The sequence below is a fragment of the Tenrec ecaudatus genome, chromosome 8 (genome assembly GCF_050624435.1).
Source record: "Tenrec ecaudatus isolate mTenEca1 chromosome 8, mTenEca1.hap1, whole genome shotgun sequence".
Classification (NCBI taxonomy): domain Eukaryota; kingdom Metazoa; phylum Chordata; class Mammalia; order Afrosoricida; family Tenrecidae; genus Tenrec; species Tenrec ecaudatus.
This window is the reverse complement of record NC_134537.1, coordinates 162255597-162280313: the sequence shown is the minus strand read 5'-3', so window position 1 is coordinate 162280313 and position 24717 is coordinate 162255597. Positions and strand designations below refer to the sequence as shown.

General features: G+C 53.3%; 1 protein-coding gene and 1 non-coding gene across 3 annotated transcripts; both read right to left on the bottom strand.

The window, feature by feature from the left end:
• Positions 1-4849: 4849 nt before the first annotated feature.
• ODC1 (ornithine decarboxylase 1) lies at positions 4850-12120 on the bottom strand. 2 transcript variants are annotated; one of them, XM_075557106.1, is made up of 12 exons: positions 11919-12120; positions 9576-9695; positions 9342-9478; positions 8970-9143; positions 8596-8768; positions 8288-8422; positions 7827-7908; positions 7619-7702; positions 6320-6482; positions 6122-6234; positions 5821-6035; positions 4850-5323 (listed from the first exon to the last, which is right to left on the bottom strand). In XM_075557106.1, the coding sequence occupies exons 3-12, from the start codon at positions 9441-9443 to the stop codon at positions 5179-5181; spliced, it is 1386 nt and encodes a 461-aa protein (XP_075413221.1). In that variant the 5' UTR covers positions 9444-9478; positions 9576-9695; positions 11919-12120; the 3' UTR covers positions 4850-5178. The 2 variants fall into 2 exon arrangements, with proteins under 2 accessions (XP_075413221.1, XP_075413220.1); XM_075557105.1 differs by having other exon boundaries at positions 9576-9692.
• On the bottom strand, positions 10442-10576 carry LOC142455849 (small nucleolar RNA SNORA42/SNORA80 family). The gene has a single exon (XR_012785964.1). It is a non-coding gene; the product is annotated as a small nucleolar RNA SNORA42/SNORA80 family (small nucleolar RNA).
• Positions 12121-24717: the final 12597 nt, after the last annotated feature.

The following is a 24717-nucleotide window of genomic DNA, read 5'->3' as shown; positions in this document are numbered from 1 at the left end:
TCCATTACGGTATGTTTACTTAACTCCAAGAGTTGCCCTTTGACTTTTTCTGTGCTTTTACATCAGTCACCACTTCTTCCATTTCCTTTGGGTGCTTTTGGCGCCAGAGAAAGTTCCAGTCTTCTGACATCCCCTGTGATCTTTTCTTTCTTTCTTGTTAATAATGGTTGCATTCTTCGTGTGATTTTCCGTACAGCTCACGCGTAATCCAGATGGCAAACCTGTTCTTTTGCTGTGGTTTAGTTTTGGCACCTCTTCCCCAGATCATACAACTCAACAGTTCAGTCGCATCAAGAAGAGTTGGACAGTCATCACCACGTCCATTTAGCACATCTCTTCTTCCTTACATACTTGTTATTCGTGTTATTACTGAACTGCGGCAAAACACAGCAAAACATTCTCCGACAACCATTAGCAAATCTGCGCTTGAGAGTCAGGTGAAATGCACAAGAGGCCATCCTTTGGTTGTGCTGGACTTGTTTGGATTTTCTGTAGTTTCAGCCTGCACTTACACAGGTGCAAGGAATGGTCTGCGCTAGTGCTTTCTGGCTCGCCTCTGTGCAGACTGGTCAGAGAGGGGCTGTGCCCCAGCTCGTGCCAACCTGGCAGGGCCACACAGCCCCTCTAGGAGGACAAGCCCCTGCCCCAGGGCTCCATGGGCAGGAACGGTCCCATCCACTCAGTGCTGTTCTGAGCTCCTGGTCTCGGCCTCCGCCAGCGTCCCCCGAAGTGGGTTTGGGCAGCTCTGACTCTGCCGGACTCGTGCTGCAGCTTCAGGATGAGGCCTGGTCAACCCCACCCATGTTCCACTGAGGCAGCCCACCTGCTCCAAAACTCTCTCCAGCTATTTAAAAGCAAGCCCATGGGCTAGACAGGAAAAAAACTAAGCACTAGAGATGTCTGACCTGGCTTCAGCTTACCTCTCTTTATCTGGGAAAATTAGTTTATTGTTAAAAAAAATCAACAGCACAAACACGTGCTATGTATATATAATGCAAAGCCTATCTCCTATGCTTGTCCCCCAAGTCTCGAAGTCCCCCTATCTAGAAGCAATGACTGAGACCAGTTTCCCAGGTGCCTGTCCAGAAACATACTGTGCTTAAAAAGAAATGTCTTGTGCACAAGCATATGTGTTTGCGTCGACACACACACGTGCAGCAGTCTGGAATGTTTTTTTCTTTTCCCACGTGGCAGCACGTGACATCTCAGTGCTCCTCGGAGACGATTCCTATTGGCACACATGGTTGTCCTTCATCCTCCAGCCTCCGTGCCCATCGCTCCACCATCACCTTCTTGGTGGGCTGTGAGCGGTTCCTGGCCTGTTCTGTGACAGTCACTGTGAGACAGTCACTTCATCTGGTGTCAATTTAAGGATTCAGAGTGTAGGGGTGGAGTCTAGGCTGTCAATCTGGAGATAGCCAATGAGACTTACTTCTCTATGGGCATGCCCTTCTGGAATTCTGGATAATCTGGAACTTCCTCCATAGAGGTAGAAGACACCTCTCTCTGCTCACTCCCTGGGAGGCATTTGCGGAAGATAAGCCACATGGACGCAACTGGACCACAGAAGCCGGAGAGGCCCCTGCCAGCACTGAGATGTTTCCAATGACACTGGATCCAGACTTTTCCCACTGGCCTGTGTTCTTCTGCATTTGGCGTCATTGCTTGTGTTCCATGAGTCTGAAGAGGACTTTATAGATTGATATTGGAAATACAGGCTAATATCGGACTTATGGACTTGATCTGGACTGGGATGTTTTGGCAATGTTCAATTGCTCTTGTATATAAATCTTTTTACACACGTGTGTCCATGGATTTCTCTAGTCTACCCAGGCTAACACACACTGCCCCAGTGACTGGCCGTATAGGAACTTCTGTCCGGAGAACTCTTAAGAGACACAGTCAAGGACAAGTTGTTGTATTACCGAAGTGCCTGCCTAAGAAATTGTTCCTGCAGTTACCCAAACTGTGATGATATCCACTTCGGCATGCTAGGGGAGTCATTTTCTTAATCGCTGCCCACCTGTCACTCAGGAGGATTTTGATAGCTTTAATGTGTATCCCGAGTTTGAAAGGTTTAAAGGTTGAATGTATTCTCTGCAAACCTTATCTCCATGTTTCCTTCTTTGATTGACTTCTCAGGCCTTAGTTGGACATCGAATAAGGGAGACCAGACAAATCAACGCATTGGAACCGTGCTGCTGGAGAAGACCGCAAGTACCATGGGCTGTGCACAGGACAGGCTGATCTGTGTTGGACGAAGGCAGGCCAGAGTGCTCCTTAGAGTCAAGGATGGCGAGGCTTCGTCCTAAACGTTGGACCAATTGTCGGCAGAGTAGTCTCGACACATTTGGTACAGTGGGGGACGCTGAGAAAGAAGGCCCAAGACGAGATGGACAGACTGCCCCTGTGGGCTCTGTGGGAGGATAGTTGGGAAGATGCTGCAGGACTGGGCAGTGTTTCCTTCTGTTGTGAGTCGTTGTGGGTCGGAGAGGACTTGATGGACCCCAACCATAACATGAGTTCTTAGAAAGAAAATTAGCTTTGTTTCATGCGTTTCATTTCCCCCCATTTGCCCTGCACCCTTTATTTGAAAACTTTCTAAATCATTATGGTCGAATGTTGGGTTGAACAAATACATCTCTCTGGCATCTACACTGGTGTACGGAGCTCATTGGCATGTTCTTTACCCAGATGGGTTACTCAGGAACCCCCTCACCCCACGGACCGGGGAGCTTGGGCAGAGGCCGGAAGTTCTGTGTACACGGACTCTGCCCTGTGTCCGTGTTCCCAGAAAGCGAAACTCATTGCTCCTGGGACAAGGCAGTGGTGGCGGGAGGGCTGTGCTCGCCCCCAACCCCCACCTGCCACAGGTATAGGAACAGCCCCCATCGGTGCACAGTACTCCAACCTGTGGGTCTCAGAGGGCCCGAATAGGAAAGCATCTCCCCCTGCTGGCTAGCTTCCCTCTCGTCTCTTAGCCCGGACTCACTGGCTAGCTTCCCACTAGGAAGACCGGGAAGGCTATTCCACCTAAGCCAGGCCACGTCATCACAGACCCACACTGCGCCCTGGCAGGGCCCGGGACACTGGAGCTAATGGCTGCCCCATACTGTGGTCAGGAGAGGGGTTCCAGGGGCATGGGGGAGCACGGGGTGATTTCTATCCCCACTGGCACCAGCTGCTTGGATCACCTGTGACCTAGTCAGCTGAGGCTCCGAGAAGAGGGAATTCCAAGCCCGACCCCACCCCACCCCCGCCCCCGTTCTTCCTCATTGAGCAGCATAGTTTCTGCTCTTGGGGCTCAGCACCATCATGGAGGAAAACCTCTGGAATGCAGGCGCCGAACCCCAAGGCTATCAAGTTTAAGGGCTCGCTGCCTTGCAGCGTGTCAGGACGGTCCCGGGTTGGTTTGCAGTGCGCACGCCGTGGCCTCACCTGTCCCCCATCAGACACGGCGGCATTGGGGACTTCCCATCTTCCTTCTAAGACACAGCAGCTGAGGGAGGCTGTCCTCACCAGGTGAGGACGAATCTCAAAGCAGGCAGTTCCTTCCTGCCAGGCCCTGCTCCAGTGGAACCTGTTTACTTTGCTGTTTCTGAGAAGTCTCAAGCATCGGTTTCTGTAAGTCACCGGAGACGAGGCCAGGCGGGTGCAGTGAGCCAAGCCCTGGGCTCGGAGAGCAGCCAAAGCACGGGGTAAAACTGCCAAAGCCAGAGCCTGAGCTCGTGTCGGGAAGGAGGCCCCTCAAGGCAGCCTCCTCGCCTCAGCTCCCTGGGAAGCGACACCGTGAGCTACGGGCTGAATGCAGAGGCTTGACCTTTCACGTAGCGAGCCCTGGTGGCACCGTGGGTTAAGCACCGGGCTGCTCCCCAAAGCAGCAGCACGAGACCCATCAGCGGCTGGGCAGGAGATAGGTATGGCCGCCTGCTTCCTCAGATGCCCTACGTGAAGTCAAGTCACTGCAAGTCGGAAGGGGGTTTGGAGAAAACCTTTCCCGTAGGCTCATGGGGCACAATGTCGGGGTCCAAAGACCAGCTGCACAGACGAGGCTCTCTGCTCCCAGAGGCTGCTAGTCTGACACACACAGGGGAGGGCAGCTCCTCTCCATCTGACAGGCCAGTGTGTCGGGCGGCCTGTAGTTTGGTGCTGCTCTGGTCCAGGAAGGAGGGGGCTGTTGGGGTGTGAGGTTCAAACTCAGTTACTCCTCACAAGAGACTCGAGGCTGCCGCCTCCAGTCAGGACTTAAAGCCTCGGAAACCCTATTGTGATACAGGGTCAGAATGACCCCACAGCAGTGTTTGGTTGTGGGTCTCGCTCCTCCCAACGAAGCTGCGGAGGCTGTCCAAGTGCCTTACTTCGGGGCGCCTGTGCCGCCACAGCGGCCAGCAGCGCCCTCCCCTGGGGGGCCGAGTGGGAGAGCCGGCTATTCTTTGCTTTTGTTTTGGTGGGGGGGGGGGGAGGCGGGGGAAGAAAGCGGGAATACAAACGGAGAGAGAAAAGAACACAGGAAGCCAGTGGAGGTGACACCACAGAATGGTTAAATGAACTGACTGGAAAATGCTCCGCACCCCGGCCTAACACTGGCCCAAGGGGAAGCCAAGATGGGGCATGTCCTGGCAGGGAGTCAGCGCACTGGGAGCGGGGGCTGAGCCGCAGCAGAGACAGGTGTGGTGGGCATGTGGGGACACTGCGCTCTCTCTCTATGGGGTCCACAGCACACCTCACACAGAAACCGCCAACACAGGGCAAAGGCACTTCAGTGAGCTTAAAACCACGAGCCCTCGACGGCCTCAACAGAACACGCAAGGCAAGCTGCTTGGAACAGACGCCCTCAAAAAGCCATGAATTATTTCAAGAGACTTTATTTTTAAAACCGGTCACAACACTAAGCCTTTGACCCACTCTGCCCCTGGAGCAAGCTACAAATGCTTGCCTAGCAGCTGGGCGCGTTCTTTAGTTGCATGTTGAAAAGTAAATAGAAATGCATATAAAACAAATACTCAAATAGTTTCCATAGGAACCCAGGTGAGTGTGAGCCCATCTCCTAGCCTTCCTCGCGCGGCTGTGCCGCCCTACTTGGTAAAGACGGGTCGAAACTAGCAGTCTTTAAGTTAAACGGTCCCCAGATCCCTGAATTCAAGCTAACCTTGAGGGTAGCGGCTACAGAAACGTCGTCTACACATTGATCCCGGCCGGAGCACAAGTTGCCGGGTGACGCTTCAGTCCACTCTCCCAGGCACAAGACACGGGCAGCGTGCTGACGTCCTGCTCCCCCACCTCTGCCAGGAAGTCGTGGCTCCTGATCTGCTGCATGAGCTGCCTGGGGAACACAGAAGTGGCACGTTCAGGACGCCATGTCCCCATCATGAGGGCAGCCCAAAGGGGAAGCAGCAGCGTACATGAGGGGCAGTTTGTAACCTTGACCATTTCTGCAGAAACTGGGAAACCCGAAGGCCAGACACCATAACTATGACAGTCTAGTCACATGGAAATACCAAACCACTGTTGTCTAAAACGGCTACACCACGCACGGGACAATCAGGAGGAAAAAAATGAAAACCAAAAATAAAGCACCTAAAAAAATATAAATGAGAAAGCCAATTTACTGGGAGTCTCCTTGTGCCATTTCTCCAAATTTCCTATAGTGTATGCACAAGGGGGCTTCAAAAAGCTCGTGGCAAAAAGGAACAGGTAATAGAACTGCCCCATAAACGGCGGAAAAGTCTCTTCAGAGTACGTATGAAGTGACTTTAAATAAATTTCTTACTCAAACAGATAAGTGCAAGCACAAATCAACAGGGTGTTATGGCTACTGACCAGGAGGGCCCCGACATCACGTAGCAGATGGCTGGCCTCTGGAACCCATTGAAAGTGGACGCTGCAGCCACGGTGTATGCGCCCATGTTCTCAAACAGCATCCAGTCGCCCACGTGCATCTCCGGCAGGTCACAGCGCTCCACAATGCGGTCCAGGCCGTCACACGTCGGTCCCCATATGCTGGACGAGTAGAGCCTCTCATCTGGCTTGGGTCTCTGTGGCAGAGCAAGCACAGGTGGGTGACGATGGCCTGCCTCTGACAGGATCAGGCATCATGTGTCACGGAGGGTCGACAAGTTACCTTCTGCAGAAGGGGCTTCACGTGGGCATGGTCATACAGGATGCAATTAAAGGATCCATAGACGCCGTCGTTCACGTAGTACATGAAGGTCTGTTCACTCGACTCGTCTTCATCTGCAAAGGCAAGACCCGGATTACCACCTTCTGACAAACCACCTTCGGCGATACAAGCATCGATCCGGCCCGGGCCCACACGCACCATCTGAGCCCGCCTGCTCCTTCAGCACACGCTTCTTGGCAATGATGCTCACAGCGAGGGTGAAAGCTGATGCGACGTAGTACCTGCCGGGCTCGGCGATGATTCTTACTCCACAGTCTGACGGGAAGTACTTGTCCAAGGCCGGGTTGATGACACTGGTGATCTGAGGACACAGATGAGGAGCCGGTCATCCTTGGCAAAGATGACGGCGCGATGGCCCAGGAAGCCATGAAAACGTTTGGGGCTCTCAGGGAGGTCTATCCAATCAAGTAATGAACGCAAACATCTCCCTACGAGCCAGTCTGCACAGCCCCGTCCCCACCCCCACCTCCCTGCCTTCTCGTTATCTGCCCTGCCACAATGTGTAATCTAGCTGACGTCAAGGCAGCACCGACTCAGAGCCTGGTGCGCCGCCATAGGGTTTCCAAGGACGCCTCCAGAAGCAGGCTGCTAGACCTTGCTTCCAAAGGGTCAGAGAACACTACAAAGCATACGGAGCTCAGGTCATTCTCTATGCTGTTACAATGGACACGAGCCCTTTGCAACTATGAAGCCCCTCAGGGCAACAGAGAGGAAGCCTCGGTTAGCAACAGTAACCAGGCACTGCCGACAGGTCACTTGTAACAAACCGCACTCCATCACATCAGTGCAGGGAAAGCACTGCTAGTGATGAGCCAGTGCCCAGCAGCACCCAGGGGGAAACAACGGGCGGCTTTCCGCTTCCCCGCGGCAGTCACGCCCTGCCTTATGGGGTCACACGGAGTCAGTGCAGGGAGCCAGAGAACGCTAGGTACTGTGTGTGCACATTTAATCTGTAAACCGCAACCTGCTCTCAAACAGAGGATTGAAAAATAAGAAAGAAGATCGCAACTTTATTGCCACCCACTGAGGCATCAAGGTGCCAGAATATCATTTTACTTATTTACTTAACAAGACATGCTAATAGGATTAAAGTAATCACTCTATCCTGCTGCCTCCCTCAGGTAATTCTTGACACATGAGTAATGTGTATCTGTGTTAAGCACTCTAGCACCACACAAGGGTTGATCTTGACTTTCAAAGGAACTACACGTGGAATGCTACGACGTGAAGCAAAGCCCCTTTGAAGAAGCCATGCAACGAAGCCTGTGGTTCTGCGATTTCCACAGCGGGCTGTCTAAACACAGCGGGCGTTCACCTTGCCCCAGTGTCACCAGCCACTGTACTTGTATATTCTCTCGTGGTAAATTAACACACTCAACCTGAGAAATAGGCATTTTTAAGTCGCGGAAGTGATTGGTTTCCTGAGAAAGTACCTACCTCTTCAAATTTCAGCTTCACATCCTCCGAGCCGGGAAAGCCACCCCCGATGTCCAGGAGGCACATGTGGAAGCCAAGCTCGGTCTAGAGCCAGGAGACAAAGAAGACACCCTCAGAGGGCCGGATCTGCCACAGCGTGAGGCACGAAAAGCCGGAGGGGCAGAGGGACGCAAGCGCCTGGCCCTGGGTGGCCGCGCAGGGCACTCACCCCCATGTCGAAGACGTAGCGGGCATCCGAGATGGCCTGCACGAAGGTCTCTGGGTCAGTGCAGCCGCTCCCCACGTGGAAGCTGGGGCCAGGGGAAGGAAAGGGGCGCGGCTGATTCCCACCATGCCTGTGCTCTTCTTAAAAACCATTCCATTGGGGGCTCTTGTAACATTCCAGACATCAACTGTATCAAGCATGTTTGTACGTGTTGCCATGATCATTTCCGAAACACTTTCTTTCTACTTGAGCCCTTGGTATCGGTTTTTCCCCTACTCCCTCCCCCACCCTCATGACTCCTTGACCAATTACATATTATTGTTATTATTTTGTATCCTACACTGTCCCATGTTTCAGTTATTCGTCCCCTGGGGGGAGGGCACGCTATATCGTCTGGCCATGTCTCAAAGCACGCTGGGAAGACGTCTACAACAAACCTCAGCGATCCTGTCTCGAGAGCTCACCTGACACCGATGACGTCAATCTCCAGCTCTTTGGCCCGCTCCAACAGGACCCTGCTCGTCCTGAGTGTGGCACCAAACTTAACACTGAGGCGACACACGGCTTTGGAGTCATCCGTGGCGATCCGCAAAACCAACCTGGGAGGAGGAAGGACAGACCACGCCTGCTTCAGAAGAGCGTCCTGTCCTCAACGGCAAGGCTACCGCGTGCACCTGACCCAGCACACAGCTATCACACGGGAATGAAGTGGGAGAAACAAACACAGCCCCCCCGCTCCCCCCCTTCCTGTGGGGGTGACGCCGGCACTCACTTTGCCTTTGGATGTGCCCTGGCAACTTTCATCAGCTCGACCTCACTGTCAAAGGTCATCATCTGAACCCCATTGTTGGCAGCATACTTAATCTGAGACACTTGTTTGCAAGGGTTTGCATAAATTATCCTCTCTGGAGGTACGCCCAGACTCTGCACCAACTGAATTTCCGTCTGAAAAAGAAGTAGGGGGTCACCTTCTGTTCATGGGTGGCCACTAAGAATCCAACAGAAAAACAGGGACAGTGGCCACTGCCCACATGAACATCTCACAGCGCCTGCGGGTCGATTCTGACTCACAGCCACCCCGAAGGTCAGGCTCCCGTTGCCGACATCAACAGCACCCCCCCCCCACCCCCCGCAGTTCTGGCTTACCTTGCTGGCACAGTCAAACCCCGTCCCTATGGCAGCGAGGGTCTGGACCACGGCCCGGCTGTCGTTGCACTTGACTGCGTAATAGGGGGTGACCCGAGGAAGCGCCTTCAGCCACCTGAGGTGCTTCTTCAGGATGTCTCCCAGGTCCGCCACGTAGAAGGCGTCTTTGTCATCCTGGAACAAGAGCAACTGCGGGCTGAGGGGTGCTCACAAGCATCACACTCAGTGCCTGTCTCCCCATCTAGTCACCGCTTGGAGCAGCACTATTCCAGGGCAATCCACCGGCAACTGAGACCTGGGAGTCCCACGTGCCCCACTATCTGCCCAGTGTCCACAGGGCTGCACTGCCAGCCCGGTCCATAACACACTTACTGAAGAAGAAACTTCATTGATTTTCTGGTCCAGAATGTCCTTGGCCGTGAAGCCTTCATCCAGGAAATGGCAGTCAAGCTCCTTGTGACTGAACATGGTCATGGTTTCCTGATGATGTTCCTCAGGAGCGAGGCAAACTGCGAGGAGGGCGCAAGTTCAGTCCCAAGTCTTGGCAGTACGATTAAAAAAAACAACAACAACAACCTGTAACCTAAGTATGAACTGAATACTTACATGGAAAGCTGATGCCAAATTTAAATGATTTCCAGCTGTTCACAAGGGCACTTCTCCAGGAATTCCAACTCTCACAGAGTAAGAGGCCCGTGGCCTGGGCACAGCAGTGGAACAGTTCTGCTAAGACAGAAGCAGAGACCTGGCTAAACAGCTTAGGAACAAGCACCCGTGTACAGTAACACCAGGACCAGGCATCACACAGGCCGGGCGCCCCATTTGTCAGCCAGTCCCTGCTTAGAAACCCCATTGCTCTGAGGTGCAATCCACAGGATTCTAATGACAGACAGCATGGATTCAAAAAACACCATCAACACCCTGTACCACCCTCACCAGGAGCAACCATAGAAACATCCTGCCACTTCCTATTTCCACTAAATCTTAAAAAGTGACTAACAGGCATCCTGGGGCCTGCCACGGGCTGCCAGTGGTTCAAACTTGCCCCTCACTCCGTGGGGCAGAGGGAAGGCTGCCTGCTCCTGGAGAGATGCGGGCTCAGAAACCCCAATGGCATAGATCTGAAGACAGTGGGTATGGTTCCCTGTGTACCGAGCACACAGCAATGTCTCGAGCACTCAGTTTACTTAGAACTCCACTTCCTGAGGAGTGTGTAAGCTAACTTTCCTGTTATTGTAGCTGGGCATATTTTTTCAAAACCGTAGCCTTCAAATCAACATTAGTTTTTAAAAGTTGCCGGATCTGATCAGAAATCAGCACCCTTTGAACTGGTGCTATTTATTTTAAAAGAAAAAAAAAGTGCAAAACCACAGTGTAACACTAAGAACCACAGTTTAATGAAATGTGACAGGGTGGATTAAGTTTTTTACATGATTGATTTTGAACCTATTTAACTTCTGCTGGATAGGGTTCTTTGTGCAGTCCGCCTCAGTGCCGGAAGCCCACGGGCTAGGAGGCAAGGCAATGGTTGGGGGCTCCTGTTTACTCTGGCATGGGACACTATGAGAGGTCCACGGGCAGGGCCTGCCATAAATCCAAACCCATGCGTGGTAGAACTTGTTTCAATGTGACTCTCGGCGACTGTCACCCTCCTAAGTTGTCTAGGGCACCCCTGGGCAGAAGTTAGAGACATATGCCAGCCAAACTGTATTTCTGCAACCTAACATTTGCAATCAGCTAATAGTCTCAGGTGATGGCAGTCTGGGCTTAGGATTCTGTTCAGAATTTGTATAGAGACGGTCAGGTTTAAACCTGGAAGGTTTGCCGACTTTTGCTCTACTGTATATTTACACGAGAATTCACAACAAGAAGTCCATCTGGGAAATTTTTTGTATAACAGTGGGGTAGAAAAGAGAGATTAATGAGTTGAAACAGAAACCTCCCCGAGGCAGTTAAATGATCCCCAATATTCGATCCGAGTAAAACAAATCTGCATTTCTCTGTGCTCTCCAGACACTGGAGAGACCCATGCTCCGCAAATTTTGCTAATTATATGAGAGACTGAACGATCAGTCTTTCCCCAAGAAATCGTGGAGCAGGCTCCCAAGTGCATGCCGAGGTAAGCTGCAAAAAGTGCATGGAGATGTTCCAGTCCCTTTCAATTTCACTTTCCTATGGACTTGATCATCCTAGATTCTGAAGTCAAAGTCATTCAAAGGTCTCTTAGGTAGCCAATACTGGTGCGGGCTACCCCAAGGATACCATAGCCCTAGCAAATCCCACGAGTTTCTACTTATAGGTTGATTTTCCGGGACACATAGCAAAAAAGAGGAACTTGGCGTTTTTTTCTCGTAAAAAGTCCAGGACAAGATGTATTAAAAACGAGCAGGAGCGACACGAGTCTCGGGCTGGGAGTGGGGAGCTCAGGAAGGGCTGGCCTCATTACCTCTCCTGCACCTGCTACGGAGCGTGCCACTAGGCCTTTCCAAAAATAAAAAGCGCTTGGAGGCACGAAAGTGCCTTCGCAATGGCTTCCACGAGCGCCGGCGTTTGAGCATAGATGCGTGGCAGATCATGGTCCCCCGCCCCCTCTGGGCTTTATCTTAAGGTCAGAGACAGATGGCACGGTAAGGGCCGGGGCCGAGCCTGGGGCTGGCAGGGCAGATCAGCATCCCCGGGCCACCCGCGGGAGGGGCAGCGGCGGGCCAAGGTCACAGGGGGCCCTGCACGGGCGCGAATCCTCCCATCCCGTGGCCCGCGGGGAGGCTTGCGACCACGTGCGGTCAGGCCCAGCCAGGGTCCCCGTCCCCGCAGTTGCACTCAACGGCGGCCCCTGGGATGCAAGGCGGCCCCAGTGGGTGCTCTCGGGGCGCGGGCCCAGGCAGACCCCGGCCGCGGGAGGACACGTGGCCGCGTCCCTCCGCCCTCCCGGCGGCCCCGGCCCCTCACCTTAGCGCGCTCGAGCGCCGCGGGCGAACCCCATGGAGACGCAGCGGGAGAGCGCGGAAAAGCTGCGCGGCTGCTCCGGCGCGGCCCCCGCCCGCCCGAGGACCGCCGTCCGTCCGGAGCGGCGCTGCGCTGGTGGCAGATGGACGGTCGGCGGGGGAGGCTGCAGGGACTGACAAAGCCGACACGGCCGGCGCGCCGCTACTTATAGCACCGGCCGTGTCGTCATGGCGACGCACCAGCTCAAACCAGCCGCGATCGGTTCCGTCCGGGAGGATTCCGAGGGAGGGGGGCAGGGGGCGGGAGCGCGGCCGCGGCCAACCCGGGGCCGGGGCGGAGGGCGCGGCGGCACGGACTGTTCGACGTCACCGCATTCGAACCGCGCCGGCCCCGCGCGTGCCCGCCCGGCCGCCCAACCCCAGCCCCGCCCGACCGGACGCCTCCGCGCACGCGCCCCGCCCGGCCCCGGAGCCGCTCCGCGCACGCGCCCCGCCCGGCCCCGGAGCCGCTCCGCGCACGCGCCCCACCCCTCCGCGCCCCCACCCGCCGCCCCAGCCGTTCCGCGCACGCGCAGGACGCACGGCGCCGCAGGCCCCGCGCGCTCCGCGCTCTGCGCGCCCCAGCGCGGGGCCGCGCCGGGCAGAACGGGGCTTCCGTAGGGAATTAAATACCTCGCGCCCTTGGGCAGGGAAAGGGATTCGTGGAGGAGGCCCGAGACCCGGTGCCCCCGGCCGCGGGCGGGCAGCGCGCCGGCCACGTGGACGCCCGCGGGTGGACGGAGCCCCTTCTGCGCGCACCCGTTCGCGCGGGAACGACCCAGACTTTATTCTGGTTCCACCTCGCTCTAACGGGGTACGGGGACTTGCCGCGGGCCACCCAGAGGTTTGGTGGCGGGCCTGGCAGGACACACAGGGAGACGCGTCTTTACGTCCCCCTAGTGCCCACAGGGAGACGCGTCTTTACGTCTTCCCCCTAGTGCACCGAGGGCTGCAAAGAACGTCCACCTCCTCCAACGTGCCCGAGGGGAAACGTCAGCAAACCCTTTCGGTGTTAGGTGAAGCTCATAAATAATGGAAACCTTTCAGCACGAGCTACAATTTGGAGGGAGGGAGAGAAGTTCTAACTCACAGGAAGCGCTTAAACAACTTGGCACGGGCCGCAGAATGAAGTAGGAATCCTGAGAGGTTCCCGCAAATGAGGAACCCACCACTGTGAGGTCCCGGGTTAGGGAGCCCACCCCGGCCGGTCAGCAGCCTCAGGATGCGATGAAATCGGAGGAAGTTGGTACTTGTTTTAAAAATTTCACCTTAACCACTCCTTCGCCTGAAGACAATGCCAACAGATAATTCTGTGCCCCTCCCGAGGGTGTAGTTAGGCAAGGGGTGGGGGTCTCGAAGGAACCTTATGCCCCCAGCCCAGCTCCTCTATCAACGCAGGAGGGCTGAATTAGCTACAGCTACAAAATCATAGGGTGTTTTGTGAAATGGCCTTTAAGGTGACAAGCCCAGGGAACTGTTGCGGACAAGAGCTGATGAAATTGTACCCCTTGGTACCCACACTCCACCTCCCTCCGTGGTTAGAATGCTTGTTGAATGAATGCAGAAATGAATGACTGATCCATGGCTGCCGGGTTTTACAGAAAAGAACTTGGTCAGCTTGGGCAGGAAGCAGGGGTGCCATTTCTTACATTAGCAACACTCCCCTTTTCTCTCCAGTCCCTTGATTCATTTCCTTTTTAAATTAGTCCTTGAGCAATCCCTGACCGCAAGGCCCAGGACTGGGCACTCTCTAGTCACCCTCAGGGGATGAGAGCAATAAAGGGGACTCTCAAAAGGAGTGTGTTTGGCTGCTTCATGGCGAACCCCCTGGAGATGTGGCATTTGTCCCCCTCTCTTGGAAAAAACATTCTGTCCTGAGTCCCAGAGGGTTTTTTTTTTTTTTTTTTTGTCACATTCCGGAAGTCTCCCGTGTTCAGTGCAGAGCTGCCTGGCTCCCTGCTCGCTGCACATCAAGCAAACAGTGCCTGTTTTGTGGCCTCCTCTGGGGACGGACCGGATGTCTGGGTGTGGGGGCTCCTGAGATGAGAAAAGGATAGGGGGCAGGGGCCCTGTCCTGGCTGCTGTGTGATGTTGGCCACCTCCGGTGAGCACCCCACCCCTTTCCTTCACCTGTGATGGAAGGAGTTGGGGGAGAACTGGTCTCTTTTAACTCTTCTCTGTGGTTCTGTGCTAGATTTTAGAAACTGCAGTAGAAGCAAGTCCTTGATGGCCTATTCTTTATATGCACAGGGTGGCTGTGGTTGGGAGCAGCTGTGGGAGTGAGCAGGACCTGAGTCATAAAAAGCTGACTGCCAAACTGAATTCAAAGCACAAAATTGGTAGTGACTGAATGCCTGATTCGGGTACCAGTTCCACAGAACAGATTCCAATCTTGTGACCCGATGCTTACTGGAACAGAACTGTGTTCTCTCTGGGGTCTAGGTGGCACAGAAGGTTCAGAATTGGCAGTTCAAACCCAGCAGCTGCTCCGAGGGAGGAAAGTGAGGCTGCCTGGTCCTGTAAAGATTTATGGTCTCAGAAACCCCATGGAAGAGGTCTCGGTTGATGAGGAAGCAGAAATGGCAGTAAACTGAGGTTTGCCCATTTGTTTGGGACCTTTCAGAAGCAGACCCCAGGGTCTTTTTGTCTGGGGTTTGAACCATCAACCTTCCAGTTAGTAGCCCATTGCTTAACTTCAGGTACACATGGCTTTATTGTGTCTATTTCCCAGTGGACTTCATCGTTTTCCTTAAGAATGTTTCCCTTAGGGAAGAGAAACAGACTTGTAAAGTATGTGATGCCAAACTCCTACAAATCACTCCTCCGTGGACGGGGGAGTTTTGTGTACTACAGAAGCCATTAAGGAAGTGAGCAAAAACCACATTGGACATGCTAATAAGATCTGTATCCTTAGTTGTTTCACCTGTGTTCTGGGACCAGCTCCAACTTTCGCAGCTCCCCTCAGCACCTAGCTCATCCTGAAACCTGGAGCCTCCCTTCTCTCTGGGTGCCCCGTTCTCCGTATGATTGGGACGGCTGGACTGAGGGCGACCTCCGCCTTTTGAACACCAATGTTCTAAGACTGCCTGGCTTCTCTTGCAAAGAGAGGTCCACATCATTTTCAGAACCAAGAACTGGGGGGGAGGGGGGGAGAAGGAGATTATTTTTATCTGTTAACAGATTGACATAAAAGCTGATGCAAATTTAACCGATTTGCATAAAAGCGGATGCAAATTTAAGTGGTTACACATGTTAAGGACTTGCCTTCATCGGAAAGAAGTAAATAACCACAAAGGACAGCAGCAAGGAGGGCTTCTGTACTGTTTACGCAATAAACCAATGAGCCGCTGGGTTTCTGACATTGGGACCTTCCTGCGAGGTAGGTTTGGGTGTTGTCTGCATGTACGGGTGACAGTCCACTGCACCAAGTTTCTGCCCAGAAGCAGAGTTGAAGAGGTGACTCTGGAGCAAGGTCCGTTTGATCCGGCCTCTGTGTCTTGCAAAGAAAGCCATAAGTTAAGACGATTGGGCAAGGGGGACCAGCCACAAGGCATTCTGGTCCCAGCTGTGTATTTCACTGAAAACAGTGTCCCTTGATTGTTTGTAGTTTGTCTTTAATCCAATCGGTGGACTGTCTGCAGGTCAGCCACACCATCCGCCCGGGGCACTAGAGCAAAGGTGACCTCCTCACACCAAGAAGTGGAGCCCCTGCAAAAGTGTCTGCTGGAAGCAAGAGACTTTCGGGATAGAGGAAGCGCCAGCATGTTTGTTGTAGACTGGCTCGGTGTCCCATCCTGGCCCTGGTGTGGCTGGGGTGGGGGGTGGGGGGAGTCTCAGGCAACAAGGGCCCTGAGTCCAGCGGAGGCCAGGGCAGTGTATTTTTCAGAAGTGGACTCTGTCAAGGGACTGAAATATTTTGACTGGCAAACTGATTTTCAGCAAAGTTCCACTCCCACTGTCCTCCCATCCTGAAACCAAGTTCCCTTCACCGTGTGCTGAGCCAACATTCAGACGTGCTGCCCCAGAGGCAGCAGCTGACAACAGGACAGACTGAGATCTGGGCTCTTTTCTATAAAAACCCTCCTGTAGTTGCCCTTAGGCCACAGGGCAAAGTTCCTACTCCTGAGCCCAGCATAGCGCAGGCCCCTCCAAGACCTGCCCTGCGTCCTGCCCTGCCCTGCGGCCTTCTGTGCTTGCTGGGCCTGCACTCCTAAACCACTCGGCTTCTGGTTCATGGATACTTTTCTTCTGCCTGGAGCACCTGGCCACCTGTCTGTCACACAGTGTGGATGTCCTTTGTCCTCCTACCTGCCTCATCTTCTCCCCCCTCCCTGGAGCCCTGTCAGGTCCGGAGCCAGACTGACTTATCTACACACGTTCAGTTTCTCACCCAGTGCCACCGCCCCCAAACTGCCCAGTCTTGTGCCATGGGAAGGGGTGGTCCTCAAAAACCTGTGATTCTGGAGCGCACACCACAGTCACCACCACCAGGACAAGGCCTGGGGCCCAGAGTCAGAGTGGTACATGGTGGGCGGCAATGTGCAAGGTCAACCAGCAACTTTTGGTGTGTTTTGCAGTATATGAAGCACTGGAGGGGGTGAACGGAGACCATCATTGGTGTGTGGCTTACTGGGGCTGGGGAGGAGGGTGGGGGATGTGGGGGGGGGGAAATAAATAATGCCTACAGGAGCGGGGAGGATGCTCTACAATGGGCTGTGTGGTGACATATACACAACTCTTCCCAAACATGGTGGCAGAACTGTGCTCCTGTATGATATGTGATAGAGATCTCAATCAAAGTATTGGGGGGAGGGGAGAGGAAGAGTTCCACACTCGGAAACGCCCCCGAGCAGTCTGCCTTGTCCCACAGGGTCGCTATGAGTCGGCATCGACTTGATGGCACGGCGTTTCTTAGAGCTGTCTAAAATTGGAGGGTCAAGAGATGCTGAAGACTCATCTTTCAGACACGTATCCACTCGCCATTTGTCTCTTGTGAGTGTCCTATGGGCAAGGGAGGTGCTGGGTATGAGAAGATCATCTCTGGTCCAAGGTATGTGCTGGGTGCTTGGGGCCCAGCTGAGAGCCAACACAGGCTCGTGGAAGCCTAGCTTTTAACCAGTGCTCTAAAAAACCCAGCTCTGGTTTTCTGGTCTCCTAAACTCCAGTGACTCTCTCTGACCCAACAAAGCACAGCACCTCTGCCGGGTCTTGCTCCTGCCCCATTTTCCCTAAATCCTTATGAGAGATGGGCCCCACCTTTGTGAAGCCCCAGAGTCTGCACAATTTCTCCCTCCATGGCAGAGAACTGGCTGTAAGGTCCTCTCACAGCCCAGGCCTTCTGGGAAGTGTGTGTCCTGGGCTCGGGGAGGTGACGTGAGACCAACACTGCCAAGTCGAAGCTTGAGACCATCAGGAAGGCCTGTGGCCGGTCACTGGATGAGGCCCACTCAGGACCAGGCCACAGCTTGTCCTCACTCCACAGGGCAGCCATGATCAAAGCCTGACTGGGGTGGGACTCCACTGAAAGGAATGCCTGCAGCGTCCATTCAAACAGCCTGTGGGCACTGACTGAGTCTATACCAGGGCCCCTGCTAGAGGCCAGAAAGGAGCTGAATCAGGCAGGCCCTGCCCTTAAGGAGCTTGAGTCCAGAGGCGCTCAACCCTACTGTGTACTCTGAAGCACTCTAGTCCCACCCTGGGGACCCCAGGCCGGAGGGATCGACTGTATCGTAGGGATTAGCAGCAGGTCGTAGAGAGGGACACCCTGCCTTGGACAGGCTCATTCAGGCCTGCCAGACGTTGGGGTCAGGCACAGGGCATCCAAGGCAAGAATAAGACCTATGAGCACACAGTCATAGCCACTCCCATCCATGTGCCCAACCTTACTGTGAACGGAGGTCAGTGTGTGGGAAGAGTCGAGAAACGGTCCCTCCGGGGGCAGCCTCTAACCTCCTGGGTGGTCACACCTTTGTTGCGCCAAACAGTTGAGACTTGCATTTCCCAGCAGCCAGAACAAAAATCTTTGCTAACAAGAAGATCCTGGTGATTTTTAGAAGGCAGGTTGGCGACTCCATGCTGATGCTTGCTGCTTCCCCCATTGCTATAGCCTCTCTCTCTTTATACCATTCGGGGCCACACCAGGTCATTCAATAGAGGGGATTTAATTCAGGGACACTAGGGAGAGCAAGAAGGAGACCGTTTGGGTTCTCCACCACCCATAAGGCTGAGGACAGAAGGGAGTTGGGGCCACCCAGGAGAGCTGCAGTCACATTGTGGGAGTCCAGCTGGATCTGGGACCATGGACAGAAGGGGAGTTAACTGGAGGGAGCTGGGCCCACAGCTGGGCCCACTGAAGATGTTCCTGGAAGCAGGAGGAGAAGGAAATGACCTCTAATGTCTTTCCTGGTCCCCTCCTGCAGCCCACTACCAGCGTCTTGGAATTAGCAGCCTGTTAGTAAGAGAGCCTGGGAAGCAAAAGATGCAGGGCTCAGGCTCTGTCTCTCTGTCATGCTCTCTATCCCTTCACCCCAAGAAATGAAGCCAAGCAGGGGGGGCAGTTGGGAAGGAATGTGAAAGCAAACAGGTATGTCGGAGACACGCCTCTCCAAAGTCTTGCCAAAGGATTTTTCTACCCGCTCGCAAGCGCACTTCACAGAAGAGGCCGGCACAGCAGATTTCACACCTGCTCGAGGCAGAGGGAAAATCAACCCTTTCCCATAACATGACGTCTTCAGGAAGGGGAGACGTCAATTCATTTGCAGTCTCAAGGCAACACCAAGGACCATGCTTTCTCCGGTGTTGCTCTGGTGTGATACGGACTTCAGCTCTGGCCTTGAGGGAGCCCCGAAGCCTCCACCACCCCCCCCCCCTCTTCCCAACACATGCAGAGACAGAAAGCCAAGGCTTCTGGCAGGAGCTAAGGCTCTGTTTTCCTCCCTCAGGGTCCCTTTTGACCCCGGGGAATATATCACCTACCCTTCCGTTCACCAATCCCTAGCCAGTGAAGTACGGCTTCTGTGACAAACTGAAGCAAAGTTCTGTCTACACTCCAGCGTCAGAAACTCCCAGGGAGACCAGGCCACTTGGAAGAGGTTATCTAAACCAATCAGGGTTCTACTGCCAGGGAGAAAAAAGGAAGACAATGCTGTAAGGTGAGTGATTTCAGCCTGAACCCCATGTTTCTCTAGGCCTCTCGAGGTGCCTCTGGTGACCAAAGAGGATAGATGTGCGGGGCTTGGCACACGGGGGGAGTGAATTGAGAGTTCACATGATGTTAGAATGTTAGGGCCCACGTAGCTCAGACCCTGAGAAGCACTGCGTGTACAGACAGCCCAGATAGCGATTGGATTCTTCCTTGCTTTACCCCCGGACACTGGAGAGGGAGTGTCGTAGCTCCCTAGGCTGCTGTCACAAAGCATCCTGCAGTTGTTGACTTGAAAGAACAGAAGGGTATTTATTGGCTCACACGTCCGGTGGCTGGTCCAAATCAGAGGATCCCTTCCAGTGGCGGGGTCCCCCCTTGCCAGCAGCCCCACGTCACGGCCTAACTGATGTCCGCCTGAGGAAACAGCACGGACGCCGTGGCTGACTTCCTTCGGTGGCACAAGAGGAAAGGAGATTCCGACTGTCACTGCCTGAGGACGAGTCACTGGAAGCAAAGGTCAGCCATGCCTCCGCCCTCCAGCTTCCTTTGTCCCATTCTGACACCAACCGTCTCTCCCACGGCACGCTATGTCTCTGATGAGCTCACAGACACACTCACCCGCGTGGAGTTGAGTAGGCATGTTACCAGGTTACACGGCAGGTGGAGAGAGACATGAAGGGAGCCGTCCTTTTGCCTGCAACGTCCCTGCCTCTCCGCCATGACAGCAGCCAGCCCCCTCTCTGGTCCGCTGCCTCTCAGCCACGCAGTCCCCTGGCCCTCTGCTCTGCTCAGGCAAGCGTCACAAAGTTCTTTTAGGCTGATAAAGGCCCAAAGGCACCCCGCTCCTCCTAGGTAAGCCAGCCTCCTGTCCAGGGGCACTCAACTGTACTCATTCTGTGGGCCTAGGAGGGGGTCACCCTGTGCTGTCTCGTGGTCCCGGTGCTGCCTGCACTCGCTCCACTCGTGACTCTTCTCGTGCGACGCTCTCGCCTGCTTCTGAGCCGGCGTGTTTTATATCCAGTGGAGTGGAAAAGCGGACCCGATGCCCAAGCTAGCGTCCTCGTTCCATAGCTGTGTGTTCCAACCCCAGGCCTTTGGTGGGAGTTACAAAGACTTGGCTAGAAGAGTCCCGCCAAGTAATCTTACTTCCCTGCACTCCCCAAAATGTGTGTCAGTTTGGCGAAAGCACAGTTCCCGGTGCTGGGTGCTTGCCTTCCATGCTGGGATGTGATGCAGCCATTCCACCTGCTGGGATGATTTGCCATTGCCGCCCTCTAGAGGTTGAGAGAAGCCCCCGCGGCACAGGGGTTCCGTGCCTGACTGCTAACCAAAAGTCTGGGCTTGGAATCATCAACCAGTCATTCCAGGGGAGAAAGGCGTGGGAGTTATCTTTCGTGAAAGTTACAGTCTTGGAAAGATGACAAGTTAAAGCCTACAGGGAAGATCTACCCTGTCCTACATGGTACCTGTGAGTCAGCATGGGCTTGATGCTCATGGTTTTGGGATGGGCCTGGGTTGAGGAAGCAGGATTAGTGTGGGGTCTGTCTTGAGTCACCACTTGCTAGAAGGCAGGACTCAAGTCCCACCCTTACTCCAGTCACGCCCTTGCTTGAATCACACCTCTTTTCTTATACAATTTAAAAGGAGAGAGAACCCAGCACGCAGCACGCTAAATGAGGAAGTGGACTATGTATGTACTCTTTGGACCCAAGGGCCGGGGGTGGGGGGAGTGGGGGGGGCAGCGGCTCAGAGCCTCCTAAATCCAGGGGAAGACTGATGCCAAGACATAGGGAGGTCTCCAAGGGACACCAGGCCCACTGAGGTTGAAAGGTGACAGGACCTTCCTTCCCCTAGAGCCGGTGCCCTGAATTCAGACGTATAGCTTCCTAACCTGTGAGCGAGCAAACACCTGTTTATTCCAACCATCCACCCCTGGCCCTTTGCGATGGCAACACCAGATAAAGAGGATACAGATGGATGATAGCTAGCACTTCCCAGGAAGTCCTTGCATTCCTTGGCTTTTAGGCGGTGACTCACAGGGTCGCTTCCTCCTTGGACATTACTCCATGTCTGATTTCTTCCGTGGGATACCACCATTCAGAGGGTTCCAGTGAGCCCCCCCCCCCAATTCTGGTATGGCCTCATCAATCAAGAAAATACCAAACCAAACTAGAAACCTGTTTCCAAAGCAAGTCACATTCATTGGTACAGAGATTAGGAACTCAACAGAGCTTTCTGGGGATGGGTGCGGGAGGTTTCCACATTAAAAACTCTCTCCTGTCTGTCTCTAATTGGAACTCTTAGAAGTAGCCCCCCGCCATCACCAGAAGATCCCCCTCCCCCTTGCACAGCCACCTGCCCTACCTGTGACCCCTTGACCACCTATTTGCTCTGGGCCACCTCTCCCCACACGCTCCCACCCTTGGCAGTCACCTAGCTGCTTGGAGTGGATGGTCTTTTTTTCTGACTGTCTTTCTTGTGCTGGAGTCTAGGACAGAGGCAAAGCGAAGCAGACAGCACTTTAATGGAGGGAGAGAGATGATGGCTGTTGGAATGTCACGGTCTTCGTGACTGATTCCTCGCTTACTGACCATCTTGTCTGATATTTCACATTTATGTCAATAGGGGGAAAATCTACTATTTCACACATTTGCCACCTGCAACGAACAGGTGCAGTGGTGCGAGGACAGAGTAACTTTGATGGTGAAAGGTATTAGGCAACTAGGCTGGGCCATGATTCCCTATGCTTTGGAAGTTAGGTAACATGAGGGGACTTTCAAAAAATCCATGGGAAAATCCCATCGTCTTTCTATCCCACTTCCCTACAAACTTCTTCTTTTTGAAAAATCTTTAATAAATTATTTTATTGGGCGCCCTTATGACCATCCTTTCATCAATGGTATCAAGCATGACCAAGAACTCCTTGAAGCCCCCGCCTATATTTATATGGCAGCGATGGTGTGACACCCTCTGGTCAGGAAGGAGTGAGACCGTCATCCTCTATCCTGGGCTCTGATGCTGTCATCCTCTACCCTGGGCTCTGATGATGTCATCCTCTACCCTGGGCTCTGATGCCGTCATCCTCTACCCTGGGCTCTGATGCCGTCATCCTCTACCCTGGGCTCTGATGCCATCATCCTCTACCCTGGGCTCTGATGATGTCATCCTCTACCCTGGGCTCTGATACGGTCATCCTCTACCCTGGGCTCTGATGCCGTCATCCTCTACCCTGGGCTCTGATGCCGTCATCCTCTACCCTGGGCTCTGATGATGTCATCCTCTACCCTGGGCTCTGATGCCATCATCCTCTACCCTGGGCTCTGATGCGGTCATCCTCTACCCTGGGCTCTGATGATGTCATCCTCTACCCTGGGCTCTGATGATGTCATCCTCTACCCTGGGCTCTGATGCCGTCATCCTCTACCCTGGGCTCTGATGATGTCATCCTCTACCCTGGGCTCTGATGATGTCATCCTCTACCCTGGGCTCTGATGATGTCATCCTCTACCCTGGGCTCTGATACCGTCATCCTCTACCCTGGGCTCTGATGCCGTCATCCTCTACCCTGGGCTGTGATGCCGTCATCCTCTACCCTGGGCTCTGATGCCGTCATCCTCTACCCAGGGCTGTGATGCCGTCATCCTCTACCCTGGGCTCTGATGCCATCATCCTCTACCCTGGGCTCTGATGATGTCATCCTCTACCCTGGGCTCTGATGATGTCATCCTCCCTTGTTGCATAGAGCTTCTTTTCTCAGAACCAGGAGAGCGTGGTTGAGACAATCAGCCAGAGAATGGGTTAGTTAGGGCTTTACTGAGTCTAAAATTTCAGAGTCTAAAGAGATGTCTTCACTAACAACCCCGAGTTAAATGTCTTCAAACTCCAGCAGAAGCCCTGCGTATCAAAGGTCTCCTCTCATCGACTGCCTCTCCCGTGTTCTCTGGGTTGGGACTGTTGGGCAGACTCTGGGGAAGGCCAGGGTCTGCAGCAGATTATTCTAGAGTCAAAATGTAGAGTTCCTCTCAGCCATCACAGCTCCCCACTGCAGGCCCTAGCTGTTGTAGAGCAGAGACATGTGCTAGTTACGGAAGTCAATCTGAGACCTAAGAGTGAAGGGTGGAGTTTAGCCGCCTGTCAATCAGGTCGCAGCTTGATGACCTCATGAGAGTGGAGGAGGAAGCATTTAGGAACTAGAGGAAAGTTGTATATTTCTTCGTTGCTACATGGCACCAGGCCTGACTGGCTCTCCTCCCCACGACCCTTCTGTAAGGGGATGTTCAGTGGCCTACATATAGGTAATTCTTAAAAGGATAATTCAACCAACTGAAAGCTTCTCTGCTTGTTATTAGACCAGAGGTTGTACACTGGTACAGATAGGAACTGGAAACACAGGGAATCCAGGGCGGATGATCCCTTCAGGACCAGTGGTGTGAGTGGCGATACTGGGATGGTAGAGGGAGGGTGGCTTGGAGAGGGGGAACCAATTACAAGGATCTACATATAACCTCCTCCCTGGGGGATGGACAACAGAAAAGTGGGCAATGGGAGATGTCAGACAGTACAAGATATGACAAAATAATAATTTATAAATTATCAAGGATTCATGAGGGAGGGGAGAGTGGGGAGGGAGGGGAAAATGAGGAGCTGATGCCAGGGGCTTAAGTGGAGAGCAAATGTTTTGAGAATGATGAGGGCAATGAATGTATAAATGTGCTTTACACAAATATATGTATGGGTTGTGATAAGAGTTGTACGAGTCCCTAATAAAACTATTAAAAAAAAAGAATTATCCACAGGTAATGCTGTTGTGGTTGTTGTTAGGCTCCATGTCATTTTGACTCATGGTGACCTCACAAATGGGGGGTACCCAAAAAACATGTAATTTTTTTTCAAAGCTATGTATTTAAAAAAAATTTTAATAAAGCAACTGATCACCTTCAAAGTACTCTCCATGACACTTAATACATTTGTCAAATCTGCTAGTCATTCTTGGAAACATGTTTCAAACTCATGTGTTTGGATGGCTGGCAGCACCTCCCTCATTTTTCCCTTCACCTCTTCCAGGTCATCAAATCACTGTCCTTTCATGTCCCTCTATATTCTTGGAAACAACACGAAGTCACACAGAGCGTGGGTAAGGTGCATGGGGCAAGAGGGGCATGCTGCGTTTTGCCAAAAAATGGGCACACCGAGATTGCTGCGTGAGCAGGTACCTTGTCACAGTGGCAAAACCACACCCCCATTTGCCAGAAATCAGGCCTTTTTTTTGCACACTGTTATGCAATCTTTTCAGAATCTCTAGATAGAAAGAAAGCTTGATGAACAGTCTGACCCGGTAGAGTAAACTCCAAATGCACTAAAAGTTGACATTTTCTCCATTTGGGAAGTTGATGAACGTCCAGAATGAAGTTTGGCAAAAATTAACATTTTACTTTTTTTAAAATGAGGAAACCACTCACACACTTGAGTTTTGTTTTGTTTTTAACAAACCTATGGGAGACAGCGCTGTCCTTGTAAGCTGTGTTCAACATCACAACAGTTTCTGTGACATTTTTCCTGAGCAGGAAATAAAATTTCACAGGCACACACTGTTTTCTGACCATAACTTAAAACAAGGTTC